Raw genomic sequence first — 15664 nt, 5'->3', positions numbered from 1 at the left:
CTCCACACCCCACACAACACAGAGCTTTGGCATCTGAAGGTCAGTTGGGACTTGGACCCAGTTGCTGAGCTTAGTTTGATAGTCAGCGCGCTTTAATGAAGACAACTGCACCGCGCGCACTCCCCATTAATTATATATTAATTCTGAAGAGCTAAAAAATATAACAAATTAAAATAATCTAACGAACGCGCAGTGCACGATTTCCTGACAACAATTCAGTTTCGCTTTTCATGAGACTCCATTGCATTTTCCTTTGTGTTTTCCACACACGTGGTGTTTTTCTGTTACTCGCACTTCGGTAGTGGATATTTTTTTGGTTACATTGAAAAAGTACACCGACTGCCAACCGAATACCCATTCGAACCTTAATTTGACCAATTGACGGAAAATTAATTGCGCCCAAAATTAATTAGCAAGCGGACCTATATTTTTTTTACGTGAAAAGAGCGTGTTATTTGTCGAAACGATTTTACAATTGATTGTGTTTAAGTAAATTAACCTGAGATATCTATGTGTTTGTGCTACGATCTGAAACTCTGATATTGCGGTAAGTGGCGTGTTTTTGGCGGGAATAAAGTCGGGTTCTCTTTGTGCCATACTTCTCTACCGATTTTTCTGGCGCCAAAATGAATGAAAACGGTTGGCAACATTCTCAACTTAACATTGCAACATTCTAACCGCTGTCAAGCGGTTCGCTGCTCTGTTAGAGTTCTAGAACACCTCTCCGACTTTGTTTTGTTTTGCGCTCTCGACATATGGACTCGGATCTCTTATTCCGGGAGCGGTTCATTGACCCACCAACAACAATATTCGCCCAATCTTCTCCTGCCAGCGATTTGCGGAATTCATCCGCTCAACAGTTAGAAACTAACTGCCGTCGAACAGCGGGCAAAATCGATCGGCGAAATCGAGAGCCGCGTTCAGTTGCCTTCGAGTCGTACTTAGAAGAAGTGCTGGTCCCCCAGGAATCAGAGAGATTTTCCCCAATTTGCACTATACTTGCACAATACTCTGACAAAGCCCCTCAGACCCTCGCAATCTCCCAGCTATATACTGATATATAGATCTACATAAATTGCGCAGATTCCAACCTAAATGCCTTTCGTCGAGAGATTTCAACAAATACGTAATTTTGTTATGAACGTCTGCCTCGTCGAGGCCATCCAATTCGTCCAGGACCTCTCGCACGCCATTTGCCTGGACCTCCAGGGCCTATTCAACCTTAAGTAGAGATCTCCCAGCGATCTCCCAGCCTCTCAGCGGTAAGTCACGCCATTGGTACCAGTGGGCACCAGGAAGTGAAAGTGAATGCGCGGGTCAAATTACGGTTTTCGGGATCTCGAGAGAAAGGGGAAAGTACGAACCTCATGGCAGCATTCCGTTTTGAGAGGTTATGTGAAAGAACACATATGAAAGTTTGGCATTTTCGACAAATTGGAATTCATAAAGTAATAGTTATATAATTTTTAACAAATTAATCTGTACTAAATAAACAAAACTTGAGTAAAATTAAATGTTCCACAAAAAAAATTACCTGGTAAAATTTGCTGAAATATATAAGATAACTACGGGTTGAAAAAAAAAACAAATTGTGTTGTTGGATAAAATATATTTTACCCACTTTAAAAAATAAGAATTATTTTGCATACCTTTTCCCATTATATATGAACAATGACAAAGAATTGAGTTTTATTACCCCTTTCAAATTTGATATTACATCGTTTTGGACCTTTCATGTTTTATCGCCAGCTCATCCCATCAATCACCCAGATACACTTTACTTCATTAAGTAGCAGTAATCATCTAACAAAGCCGACCAAACAACGCACCGACTTCCGGAATTCCTAACTGAGACGGACGATTTGCTTGGTTTTTAAAACTAAACGACTCTTCAGTACCCGCACCTGTTGACTTCTGACGTATACCTCGATCCACTCACCGATTCACTGACCGATCCACTGACCCACTGATCACTATCATCAGCATCAGCATCATCATCAACATCATCCAAACCCCACAATGTTGTCCTGTGCCTCTTTCAATAAACTGATGTATCCGTCGGCCGCAGATGTGGCCAAGCCGCCAATGGTGGGCTTGGAGGTGGAAGGTGGATCCATTGGATCCCTGTCCAGTCTCCAGGCCCTTCCGTCGACCACATCGGTGGGAAGTGGAGCCCCCAGCGAGACTCAGAGCGAGATCTCCTCCGTGGATAGCGATTGGAGTGACATACGCGCCATCGCCATGAAGTTGGGCGTTCAAAACCCAGACGATCTCCACACGGAACGTTTCAAGGTTGATCGACAGAAACTGGAGCAGTTGATAAGGGGTAATACCTTTTTTTACACATGATACATTTATAAATATACATTGCCTTTTTTGTAGCGGAGAGCTCTATTGAGGGAATGAATGGAGCTGAGTATTTTTTCCATGACGTAAGTAAATATTTTTTACGTTTTTGACATTAAATATATGCAATAAACAAACATTTTGTTTAGTGTTCACAGTTTTCGTTTGTCTTATTTTGAAACACAGAATGCCATGCCTTATAAATATTGAAAATAGAATAATATGTCTCCTATTCAATAGTATATTAAGTTATTTACTGATTGAGCAAAATTTTTAAGTTAATTGATCCATGTCTATCTTTGGCATTCTGACCTTACAACCTTAAATTTCAGTGTATAACGCAAATTGTTTTAAGATACTGTTAGGACCGCCTCTTCTGACTTGATATAAAAGAACTCGCCATATATCCAATACATATTGTTTTACTAGATCATGAACACGACGGATACTTATGTGAGCTGGCCTTGCAGACTCAAAATTGGTGCCAAGAGCAAGAAGGGTATGATATTAATGACGTTGTAGGGCTTTAGAATATTTTTCAAATATATACCTGCATTTCAAGATCCCCATGTGCGAATTGTGGGCAAGGTGGATCAAGTTCAGCGGGCAAAGGATCGCATCCTTAGCAGCCTTGACTCAAGGGTGAGTGAGCATGAGCATTCCGTGATCCGTATTGATTTATATCCTTATTTATCTGAGCAGGGCACTCGAGTGATCATGAAAATGGACGTCAGCTATACGGATCACTCGTACATCATCGGACGAGGTGGCAACAACATCAAGCGCATAATGGACGACACCCACACCCATATCCACTTCCCCGACTCGAACCGCTCCAATCCCACGGAGAAGTCCAACCAGGTGTCGCTGTGCGGCAGCCTGGAGGGCGTGGAGCGAGCCCGGGCCCTCGTCCGGCTCTCCACACCGCTGCTCATCTCCTTCGAAATGCCCGTCATGGGGCCCAACAAGCCGCAGCCCGACCACGAGACTCCCTACATCAAGATGATCGAGACCAAGTTCAATGTTCAGGTGAGTTTCAGATATTGGTGTCAAATGAGTGTAAGATGAAATATTAATAAAAAAGTTACTCATGGAAAGTACCGAATATTACAAGCAATTTACTCGAATGGCTTCACGAGTATCTAATTTAGGTGAGACTTCATAATATAAATTACGATACATTAACCGCGGGCTATAGAAAATTAGTTTAATGGTATTTATGATTAGGTATAAATATTAGGCTAATTTGTAAATTTGTTCATAATGAATTAAAGGATTTACAGCCCAATTAAAGTAAAAAATCTTAAATCGTCGTTATATGTAGATCTTGGCCTCCTTATACTTCTACCAATTTTTTTATTCATCGTGTAAATATTACTGATTATTTATTAAAGGGTTTTTTTTTACTTCAGGTCATATTTTCCACGCGTCCCAAACTGCACACCTCGCTGGTCTTGGTCAAAGGATCTGAGAAGGAATCGAGCCAGGTCCGAGATGCCACTCAGCTGCTGATCAACTTTGCTTGCGAGAGCATTGCGGTAGGTTCGAAAGGGATATATGAAAACATTGCTCATCAGCGAATCGGCTTCCCTTTCAGAGCCAAATCCTGGTGAACGTCCAGATGGAGATCTCGCCGCAGCACCACGAGATCGTCAAGGGCAAGAACAACGTGAACCTGCTGAGCATCATGGAGCGCACCCAAACCAAGATCATATTCCCCGATCTGAGCGACATGAACGTGAAGCCTCTGAAGAAGTCACAGGTCACGATCAGCGGACGCATCGACGACGTCTACTTGGCGCGACAACAATTGCTTGGCAATTTGCCCGTAGCATTGATTTTTGACTTTCCGGACAACCACAACGATGCCTCCGAGATAATGAGCCTAAACACCAAGTACGGCGTATACATCACGTTGCGTCAAAAACAGCGACAGAGCACCCTGGCCATTGTGGTCAAGGGAGTGGAGAAATTTATAGGTAAGTTTCTCTTAAGAAAAGCTGTAATCTGTGTAAAATCTAATGTTCTCGTTGGTTTTACATAAGCTGCACCGTAGGGAAAACATATATACTTAATTTATCTAAATTAAAACTAACAATATTATATACAGAACTTTAATCCTAACAAGAAAATAATATGTTACAGAAAATATATTAGTTAACATATTTTTCTTTTTTTATACTTAGGTAACTCAATCCTTACATTTCGTATGTATATTACATTTATTTTAGTGCAGAGTTGGCAGTATTTAATAGTTCTAGGAGTAATGCATACATCCTGTTTTATGTCTGTGTATTAATCCAGTATTGTCCTTCCATAGACAAAATCTACGAGGCCCGCCAGGAGATCTTGCGCCTGGCCACGCCGTTCGTGAAGCCTGAGATCCCCGACTACTACTTCATGCCGAAGGACAAGGACCTCAACCTGGCCTACCGCACCCAGTTAACCGCTCTGCTGGCTGGGTATGTGGACAGCCCAAAGACTCCATCGCTGCTGCCGCCCGCCTTGACTGGCCAACTGACGCCCTATGCCAACAACAATCACCTGTTGCTGAACGCCAACGGCTTGGCCACGCCCACTGGTGTTTGTGCGCCCACCCAGAAATATATGCAGTTGCACAATAGCTTCCAGCAGACTCAGGGTCGTTCCATGGTGGCTGGTGGGCAGAGCAGCAATTGCAACTATCTACAGGTTCCCGGAGCGGTGGCGCCTCTCAAACCGCCGACTGTTTCGCCACGGAACAGCTGCAGTCAGAATACCAGTGGTTACCAGAGCTTCAGCAGCAGCACCACCTCCCTGGAGCAGTCGTATCCGCCGTATGCCCAACTGCCGGGTACCGTGTCGTCCACTTCTTCCTCCACCGCGGGAAGCCAAAGTCGGGCGCATTATTCGCCAGATTCCACGTACGGCAGTGAGGGTGGTGGCGTTGGCGGCGGAGGAGGTGGTGGCGCGCGTCTGGGACGCCGCCTTAGCGATGGAGTACTTCTGGGGCTGGGCAATTCCAGCGGTGGAGGAGCCAACTCTGGGGGCGGAGCTCACCTCCTGCCCGGCAGCGCCGAGAGCTATCGGAGTTTGCACTATGACCTTGGAGGAAACAAGCACTCTAGCCACCGTGCCTTTGACTTCGACATGAAACGCGCCCTGGGTTACAAGGCCATGGAGCGCACTCCGGTGGCGGGAGAGTTGCGCACACCCACGGCCGCTTGGATGGGAATGGGCTTGAGCAGCACCTCGCCCGCCCCTGTCCCGCTGGAGACCGGGGAAAATGGGGCTGGTGGTGGAGGATCGTCCGGTGGGTGGCGGCTGCCACCAGGATTGGGTTCCCCTTACGGACTGAGTGCCACCACCGGACTCCTGGACGCGACTCCAGTCAACCGACGGATGCAGCTCGCCAAGCACAAGGACATCCAGACTCTGCTCACCAGTTTGGGTCTGGAGCACTACATCAGTGAGTAGTTCCCGCCGATTATGTCCGTTTTTACCAACTGTGTACTAGAAGTTTTGTATAAAGCTATCTTATGTGTCTGGCTGGAAGTGAAGAGTGTTTTATTTAACACGCAAGTTGCCATGTACAAGTGGATGTTTTTTTTTAGTATCAACGTTTTTTTATCAACGTTTCTTCAGAACTGTTTTTTAGGCACTAGCTATCTTTGCAAAAGCAAAAACTGCTATAATTTTATATCTAAAGTGCACCAACTGGGAAAACTACATTTTAACTCTTTCCTTTCAGAAATATTCGTGCTGAACGAAATCGACCTGGAGGTGTTCACCACGCTAACCGAGGACAACCTGATGGAGCTGGGTATCGCGGCGTTTGGAGCTCGCAAGAAGCTGCTGACGGCCATTCACACGCTGCTGGCCAACGAGGCGGCCTGCAGCACAATGCCCAGCAGCAGCTCCTCGCAGAACTCCTCGTCGCCGCGATTCTCCGGAAGTGCGGCCCCAGGCGCAGAGCGCCGTCCCTCCAACCAGTGGTGATCCGCCCCCGTCGTTCGCCCCATTGTTCCGATTTATTTTTTTCCTTTATTTTCCCTTTTTGCATTCCCATTTATTTGGTAGTCGTGAGATCAGGAGAACAGATGGGAACGGAAAAAGTATAGGCAGGCAGCAGTCAGGAAGAAAATGGCAACTCCCTGGGCGAATAGCTTTCCCGCACAACACAGCCTTGACCTTGACTTATACTCGCATTTGTACTCAAATTCCAAGTAGCATAGCTGCGCTCGGGAAAGTGCACAGTTTTCCCAGCTTGCCAATCGGTGGTAGTTGCCTTTATTTTAAGCGATTTATTTATTTTGAAATTATTTATATAGGAAACTGTCTTAAGCAACACATTGTGAATTATTTATGAAATCTAACTAAACGAAATCACTTGTTGTAAGAAATGAATTTATGTAAACTAACTGAAATAGAAAAAACTAAAAACGAAAGCACAGCATGTATTAAGTGATAAGCAAAATAGTCACGCACAAACATTTGATATGAATAAATTGATGTCTATGAAAACTCAACTAAGAGTCATAGCTTTGTGGTACACTGATTTCATTATTTAAGCTTTCAATAGGACTCGCATTAAAACATGTACACAGTGTTGCTTAATTATGTATACTTTTATATTAATTCGTTTTGCTTAATGAGTTAACAATGAGTCAGTAACATACGTAATACACATTAAGTCGTTACTCCTTTGAACTCCCTTAGCCTGGTTGGAATAGAGGCTAATGACTTCATAGTCTCCAGTTGTCTGCATAATTTGTATTGCCTCGATTCGTGCCAAGAAGACTTCCAAGCAACAAAATCGAATGTGTGTCCTTACACGAACTAAATGGGCGGCAAAAGGGACTGTGGCTGTGGCTGAGCTAATGAACTGGAAATGTTTTGCTCCAGTTGCCGGTGGTTGCCGGTTGCTACCGTGTTGCATCAGCATAATTGCAAATTTTTATGATTATGACACTTTGGGCGCAAAGTGCCTTTGCCAATGGCAACTAATTTCTGCAGCCATCTCAGCCCCAGTCTGGTGGTCATCTACATGGGGCTGTGCTCCACTTAAGTACTTCGAGTAGGCTTTTGCGGCACTTTTTGGCAAGCGGTTTGATTTACAATTATGCTGGATTTGAATTCGGATCCCAAGTGAAGTCACTGACCAGCCGGAAAGTCGCCAGTCTTGGCCACCATTCGTCAACGTTTGTCCCATTTAAAGTGGAGGATTTGTTGTGTCATGGGAGGGCATACTTAAGTGGGCTTGAGTATAATTTAATGGCTGTAAGACTCCAAATAGGGCCACCAAATTTTTTGTTCTTTCTAAATAAGCTGAAAATTAAATGAACCCCTTTTATTGGTTTACTTTTTTTTAGCCAATGCTACAAATCGAACGCAGAAAAAAGGGAAACAACAATTATTCGATAACTGAATATTGTAAAAACAAGTCTTGTGTATAAATGGTAATGGGAAGATTTTTGTTTTTATATTTTCTCCACAATGTGTTGTCTTTCTTGAAGTACTGGTGAGTACTGCCAAGCAGTTAAAACAAAGCAGTTCAAACAGAGCCAAAGCAGTAAGAAGGGGAAATCAAGCAGTCTAAGGGGAACCAAGCAGTGGTTAATTTACTCACATTTATGGATAAGAATCCCACCACATGTGTCCTCTCTCTCTCTCCTCGCTTTTCCGTTCGTGATTTTCCGACAAAATTCGTCGGATTTTCCGAAGTATCTTCGTTGGCCATTCGCCAATTGGGAAATCTGTGCACAAGACTCGCAGTGTCGCGAATCCCGCGACTCCTGCTGCAGTTTACATTGCGTTGTCCTTGCGTGAGGACGTGCGTAGATCACCATTTCAACTTCAGCAGTATTACGAGCATCGGAAAAAAGAAAAAAAAATTTTAAAAATAGTTGAACTGCACTGAAACCGCAGGATTGAACCCTACGTCTGCTGTGACGTGCGTGTGTGTGAGATGCAGTTTGTGTGCTTCTGACATAGCATTTACCAAAACAGAAGGCGGAAAATAGGGAAAAGGATCCGACAAAGGATCTGCCATAGCCCCAAACTGTGTGTGTGTGTAAGGCTGTTGCTTCTTCGCTCCAGTGCATGTGTGTGTGAGTGCGAGTGTGTTTGTGCAGTCACGTGTTCTAAGGTGATTTTAACGAGTTCCGTGATACGCGAAATGAGATAAGGAACGAGAAAGAAGCAAAATCGGGCGGAGCAAACGGCTTAGGCGGGCACAAAAAGGAGCAACAAGGAGCCACGCAGCCAAAGCCAACAACCAAATCCCCGTTCGCTAGGACACACAGGATACTTGCTCGGAGCGCCTTAATGGATTCTCTGATAAATCAACCGAAAATTGCATAAAATAAAATTGTTTGCCAAATTGTGCGCAGCAAAAGAACCAAAGATCAAAAAACCAAAACCCGATATTCACATGTTAAATATGACTAGCCAGTTACATTGAAAGTACAACAAAATAAAAAAGAGAAAACTTACGCAAATAACCTGAAGGTAGGAATACATTATGTTATTATTCCTTTGAACTAAGTTGTTGCTTTGGGATAGGATGTCAGGAAGGGTATTGGAATTGGATTAGCAATATTCAGATTCTTGTATTAGAAATACATAAGATCGTGGACCATCGATTGGATGAATTCGAAACTGTATTTAATTACACAAAAATGTTAAACTTGATTGATATTGGGCACCTAAAATTTAAAACTAATATTACAGCAATAGTGCGCTGTAGCATTATTTGGTTGTAAATAGTTGATTAAGTTTATTAATGAGAATGTAATACCAAAACAAGTTTGAGCATGGACAGCTCATAAGCCAGTTCAGCGAAAGCATGAAGCCTCCACGATCCTTGAACCATCCTCTGTGCTTCTGTAATTTCATATATCGCAATCTGCGACGTTTAATTTTGATGCACCATGTCCCTGCTCCTGGCAAGGCAATTTGAGGGCTTCAGGGGTATCCTTTCACATCCCAGCCAGCGGAAGATAAGCCGGAAGATGTGCAGAAGGGCGTGCCTCGTCTCTTCCAGCAGGCAAACAAAACTTGTCAATTGCCAGGGAGCATGTCTCCGGGACCTCGGGCTCCTCCTTTTTGGTAAACATTTCCCATAGTTGCCGGGGAACTAGGCAACAATGTTGGATTTCTTAAGCTCAGCCCTGCTGCTTCGATTTGCCCATTTTTTGTTGATGGAAAATGTCAACTGCCTGGCAGAGTTTTCATCCTCACTTTCGGGCAACCCACTGACTAGGCAAAAATTGTATTTAGTGGGACAATCAATATCGGCTGAGGGAGGGGCAGTCACTTGGGCGGAGTCAAACATTTATTTGATTGACTGATTGATATGTGAAATGATTTATTGCCGCCGGAGGAGGAGAAGGCGAAGGACGAAGAAAAGTGCTAGCAAGTGGCCACAAGCAGCTGAGTCGAAAAAGTTCCAAAACAAAACGAGAACTCCGTTAACCCGACGAGCAGTAACATTTATTTCTCAGTCTATCTCTGCAGTTTTCCATATCCTGCTCTGTTTTTGCTGTTGGATTTCCACAGCTCCGTAAGCATGGCCAAAAGACCAAACTTTTTCGCACGCTTTATGGGAGAATAAAGTAAATAATGAAAGCTATTTAGCACAGCCAAGGGGCACATTAAGTCGTCGCCAGCCTTTCGGATTATCCTACGACCGGCTTAAAAATAACAATAGGACCAAGCAAACAGGAGCACACTGTGAAAAAAAGAAGTCCGGTGTTTTTTTTAAGACCATATGCATCTTTTAAAATGAGTTATTAAACATTACGACCAACTGTCCTAAAATAAAAGTTGTTCTTTATAGGGAAGGAATATACAACTCTCAAAAAATGTACTTCATACTTTTCCACAAATCTTTATTATAGGGAAATAAAAAATTCCTTTTTACCCCATTAATACGGTTTTGGATTTGTATTATCTTACATGGATAAACTACAAATATGTGGCAAACCAAGAGCTTTTTAAGTCCCGTAAAAAGGACACATGTGTTGGCGTCCTGTCCTGTTGACAGCTCTTCCTTATATTTTAAATTTTGGCTGTGTAGTATCCGTCGGGAGAGGTAACCTGTGACCAGCGTTTAATGAGCTGTGTCCTGATCTGAGCCTCGGATGACCGGCGGCTCCTTTCACCAGTTCGCTGTTGAGCTGGAGAAATTTCAGCCATTTTTTACTGCCACCTGCAACGGTGTCGCATTCTTCTCTCGACCAAGCATTTTACTTATAGCCTGGCTCTTTTATTATCGTTGTTTTTTAACCATTTGGACCCGCTGCAAGTGCTGTGGCTTATGAAAAAGAACTCTGAGGGAAGGCACCGCGAAATTCAGAAGGAAATGCGAAAGAGGAACATAGGTAGGCGTGGGTGTTAATTAGTTTTTGCCAAGCGCCTCGCAATTCTGTTTTCTTATTTATTTTTACGTATTTGTTTAGCTAGATTATTTGCGTGTATAATCGAACAAAGGCTTCTGCTAGTCCGAAAGGAATTTTCTGGCAAATACATGGCTTTGTTATCCCGCTTGAGCTTCAAAAACTGGTGAAATGGCCAAGGATTTATTCAATTAGTTTTGGCATAACTGGGTTAGTATTGGTTTCTGCCTGGCATTTAATATTTATTGGATAATTAAATGCTTATCCTATTATGCCCCGAACTTATTTATTACCTTTCTGTTGAGAAATAAATTTGAATTAAAAATGGAAAACTTAATTCAATTTCCTTATCATTTGTATTCATGAATTTGGATTTAAAGATAACAAGTTTTCTACTTATAACAAATTAGGAAATGTTTTCTTTTAATTAACAATCGTAATAACACAAAATACATTGCTTTCTTTATGTGGAATACACATTATGTAATATAAAAGAGAAATGAAAGACACAAAAGAATTCTTGTGTTCCGATTTTTTGGAATCGAACTTTAATGCGACTTGAGATTTTAGTCAACTTCTTCTAAAAGCAGGCTGTCTGCTCGCAAAAAACTTTTGCACGATTCTCAGTTTTAATTTGTAGCTCATGTGATACATGGATACAAAAAACTTTACAAATTTTTTTCCTGTCGGGATGAACAAATTTCTTTCCGCCACATCACAAATCTTGCACCGACTCAAACTTCGCCCCAACAAGTACGAAAACATGGGGGTACAAGAGACCTTGGGGCTATTGAAAAATATCTCATATGCAAATGCATTGTTGTTATTGGCATAGCCACTAGTTCTCCAATTTCAAGGATCTCGAGTGGCTCCCTTGACTGCGGTATAGTGAGTGTAATCCGAGGCCCCTTTTCATACTTTTTGGCGCTAAAGGCGCATCTCAAGTGCAACATTTGCCAGGGGTAGGAGAAGTATCTGTACCTAGCATATTTGTTGTTCCTTTGCGGCTGCGAAAATGTTGTGGCATGTGGAAATTTATTTCATAATCTCTGCAACAAAAATCCAAAACTGCACAAAAAAATAAGAAATGGGGAAAACTTTTGCATATGAGCGGGCGAATCGGGATAGGGAAACTACGAGTAGCTAAGCATGTAATTTATATCCTTGAATGGTTCCTCTTTCGCCCCCCACAAACTCACTTCAGTGTTCGGGCTTCTCCTGGGTTTTTGGTATCTGCATCATGCAGTTATTGCCGATGCCCAGGAGCGTGGGCAGGAAAATTATGAAGGGGAATATTCTGGGGGTCCCTACCATACTGCTTATGTTTTTATATTGATTTATTTATATATAGAGCATTGTTTTAGTAAAACTTCTTATAAAAAACACATTTCATCATATCCAATGACTTCAATTTTCAAGTACGCCATAAATTAATCCACAAAATATGGGGGACTCGCATTATTTAGCAACTGCGCCTCTGTTCATATTGCAAAATATTCCTTTTTCTGTGGCGGAAGTTTTGCGAGTTTTCTGGTATTGGACTGAGCGGTCATAAATTTGTTTCTGCTCCTGTTGTGGTGTCTGGCTTTTCTGCTCCTGCATTGCTTCACTGCGGTGCAATTTTATTTGACCACATAAATTGTTTACCAATTTTCACAAGTTCGTAGCAACTCTCTGTACAAGTATGTGTGTTTTGCCTTATGCCTTCGAAGGCTTAAAGCGGTTTAATCGGTCCCTTCCTCTCAGCAAACCCATTTTGATTTAGCTTGCATCGCCCAGCAATCTATCTTGGTGGTTTTAAAAATGTATTTACTTGCCATTGTAATCGTAGTTCGTAGTTGTTTTGTAATCGAGCAATCTGTGAAAGGCAACAGACTCCACAGCAGCAGATGTCATGGCAAATTTTGTGTATGACTGAACGTATTTATTGCAATGATTGTTTTGCAAATTGCTCTAAATGAAGGGAGCAGGATTATTGGGATTGCATGGCTCTTTCAGCATTTATATACTTCACTTTTGAATTGAAAAGTCAAAATCTTTCGCTGGAAATTGCATTGTACGAAATGAATGAGAGGTAGTAGTTGACTGTTTAGCATTAGCATTAGCATTAACTAAATGTTTGCTAAATATGTACATATTTGCAAAGGAATTCTAGAAAAGGAATATGAACACACTCTTAAATAAATATTTTATTTCCCAACTCGTTGACATTGTGCATTTTTCCAAGTCCGGAAAATCGTTAAGCCCATTCAGAGGGACTAAGAATCTGTTTCCTTCACTTCGTTAGTTAACTTTCCGCCAGATGCAATTAACAAACGGTACAGGGGTCTAAGGGCAGCTGATTTTTATTATATTCTTCTTTTGGGTTTTCTTGTCTGCTGAAATGAAGAAAAGGAAAACGAAAACGTCTGGAAGTGCAGTTTGCGGCTTATCGCATTGGTGGCAGACTTGGCCCCTTTGTTTGTCGCACTCCGTCGGTTGAGTTTGTCAATGCATAAATTAAAAAGTTGAAAGTTTTTACCCAATTCTCCGCCTTTCTGGGTTAGTTTTGTGCTGACCTTAATGAAGCCAAAGCAATTAAGACAGGGTCCGGCAAAGTTAATGGAGTGTACACAGTATAGCCATTTGGTGGAGTCTTTGGGCCATGTGAGCAGCACAGGAAATTCGCATACGAGATCTCCTTGGACTGACTTTTTTGGCCCGATTCTGTAATACAATTTGCTGCCATAAAAGATTACAACTTGTTAAAGTTTCTCCATCGAATCCCTCGACCAGAGGATTATTATAATCCGATTTTCAACTCGAAAGGGGCTCCGAAAAAAGAGCAAAGAATTTATGGAAAAATGTTATGCTCACAGTCTCGAAGGAAGCAGCATTTGATGTGCAGTTAGACAACAATGTGATTTTCCCCCTACCCGTTAATGGAAAACTTTTTACTCCGGCTTTTTGGCTGTGTACGAGTATATGTGTGGGACGAGGAAAATCGCTGCAGTTTTCTTTATAGTTATTACTTTATACAGTTTCCCCTTGTTCCTTTCCTTGTGATTACGAAATTGCTTTCAATACTTTCGGCCAAAGTAGTGACTATAAGAAACTCACTTTGCAACACCTGCCCCAAGAAAGCAGTCGGCCCAGTTGCTTGCATTGGCCAACGAGAGTTACGTGTTGCAGGCAAAGTTTAACGCATTAAGAACCGAAGTTGTTGTCTGGCCACATTTCGGCATTTTGCGGTTGGATTTTAGGGCATCAAATAGCTTACGTATGCACTACCCATTAGTTTTCCATTTTTAAAGAATAAGTACGCTTTTATCCTGAAAAGAAAAATATATTTTTCGGTTTTTGAAGCCTATAATAAATCAATAAATCAATAATTTAAAAATTTTCCTAATCCTACGAAATTAAACACACAACGTCCTCATTTCAGAACCATACGATAAACTAGCAACATGCGGTTTCCACAAAATGCCCATCAAACGGCATTGACCACAATACTTCTGGCGCTCACATTGGGTAAGTAGATTGCACATTATTTCAAATAGACAAATGGGCAAATTTACCTACAAATGTTTACACACAAAATCAAAATCTGTTAACGGCAATTTATGGCTCGTTTATGTCCAGCTGAGATTTGAAAAGCATACCTTTTAAATCGTTTTAGTCAAATTAAAAAGTTAAAATAATTTTTAAATAATACAGAATAATTTAGCTCCTATGGAAAAACTTGCGACTAAAAAATGTTAAATTAATAAATTGGACTGATGGGAAACATTGAAATGCAATTATGACTGAAGAAGAATAAAAAATAAAACATTTGTGCGCATTGATTATGTTTTCAATTTCACCCTGTGTATCTTGGTTTACGGCCCAAATGTTAATTAGCTGTGATTAAATGTGATGCAATAGAAATGAGGCTGATTTAAACTTATGACACTCAGCGAATATAGACCGTTTTTTATTTTATTTCATGAAAATCAATATAAATGATTCATTGAAAATCGTTTAATATCCCTAATTTTAGTTAAGTCGAGAATGAATATGAGATTAAATGTAAGCCTCTTTGACGGAGGGTTTAAAACTTTTTATACTACACTTAATTTAACAAACAAACGAATACTTAATTTACTACGATTTAATTTTCGAAAACCGTTTTAGAGCTGTTCGCATTTAAAGTACACATGCATACAAAATAGCCTGAATATTTAGCAATATTTAACTGTGCAAAAAACTGAAGCATAAATTATGCTAATAATTTTCGCAAACATACTATGAGCTTATGCACCACCACATAACTCTTAAATTTGATTTAGAGTGCGGCCACATTCAAATCTCCATACTTTAAGCCAATAACTCATTCTGTCATCGTCTTCTGCTCTTCGAAGTTCGAACACACCTTCCTACTATATGAGATTATATCTGGCCGCGCTTTACACACTCTTCAAATTTTTATTGCCTCGTCTTTGCGGCTTTCGCCGCCGTTGGAGGTCTCATTTTATTTACCATCGCACATAAATTTCAGAAACCGCACGCACAGTCGAACGAACGAACACATAAATATTTCAGCATCTGCTGGGAGAAGGCTTCCAAACTGATTTATTCAATAAATCACACAAGTTGCTGCCACCACCGCCATTCACCTGGCCTTAACCCTTGGACGTGCGCCGCAGATTTAAGTCCTATCTGCAGATGCAGATCTTCGGCCCAGTCAATCGGGTCCGGGAGCAGACTGCCAGGACACATGTCAATGAAGCGGCGAATGTATCACACAAACGCATTTGCCTTTGGCCCCAAGTCCTAGGCACTTCTCTATCGGCAGGACCAGGAACTGACAGTTGATTTTTCTTCAATATATATAACTATATCCACCGCCCACTCCATCAACAGAAACCTAAATGACGGCAAATACATCAAACGAAATTTAAGCCCTTCGCGTGACTGAAATT

General features: G+C 41.6%; 3 protein-coding genes across 4 annotated transcripts in view; all 3 read left to right on the top strand.

Annotated features, from left to right (window-relative positions):
* Positions 1-456: 456 nt before the first annotated feature.
* On the top strand, positions 457-1834 carry LOC120320571. The gene is made up of 3 exons (XM_039370581.1): positions 457-547; positions 1084-1262; positions 1750-1834. The coding sequence occupies exon 2, from the start codon at positions 1096-1098 to the stop codon at positions 1228-1230; it is 135 nt and encodes a 44-aa protein (XP_039226515.1). The 5' UTR covers positions 457-547; positions 1084-1095; the 3' UTR covers positions 1231-1262; positions 1750-1834.
* A 105-nt stretch (positions 1835-1939) lies between these two features.
* On the top strand, positions 1940-6854 carry LOC6528948 (protein bicaudal C). Its single transcript, XM_002089944.4, has 9 exons — positions 1940-2326; positions 2383-2432; positions 2776-2845; positions 2909-2988; positions 3049-3375; positions 3759-3884; positions 3944-4325; positions 4667-5794; positions 6077-6854. The coding sequence occupies exons 1-9, from the start codon at positions 2020-2022 to the stop codon at positions 6322-6324; spliced, it is 2718 nt and encodes a 905-aa protein (XP_002089980.1). The 5' UTR covers positions 1940-2019; the 3' UTR covers positions 6325-6854.
* A 1282-nt stretch (positions 6855-8136) lies between these two features.
* The window catches only part of LOC6528947, a 32092-nt gene continuing 24564 nt past the window's right edge, over positions 8137-15664 (top strand). The window contains exons 1-2 of one of the 2 annotated variants that reach the window (XM_039370714.2): positions 8137-8835; positions 14149-14234. In XM_039370714.2, coding sequence (XP_039226648.1) covers positions 14171-14234 — 64 coding nt within the window. In that variant the 5' untranslated portion in view covers positions 8137-8835; positions 14149-14170. The remainder of the gene's footprint in view (positions 8836-14148; positions 14235-15664) is intronic. The other variant, XM_002089943.3, reaches the window with a different exon arrangement.

Source organism: Drosophila yakuba, chromosome 2L (assembly GCF_016746365.2).
Source record: "Drosophila yakuba strain Tai18E2 chromosome 2L, Prin_Dyak_Tai18E2_2.1, whole genome shotgun sequence".
Classification (NCBI taxonomy): Eukaryota; Metazoa; Arthropoda; class Insecta; order Diptera; family Drosophilidae; genus Drosophila; species Drosophila yakuba.
The sequence above is the reverse complement of the archived record's forward strand: the minus strand, read 5'-3'. Positions and strand labels throughout refer to the sequence as shown.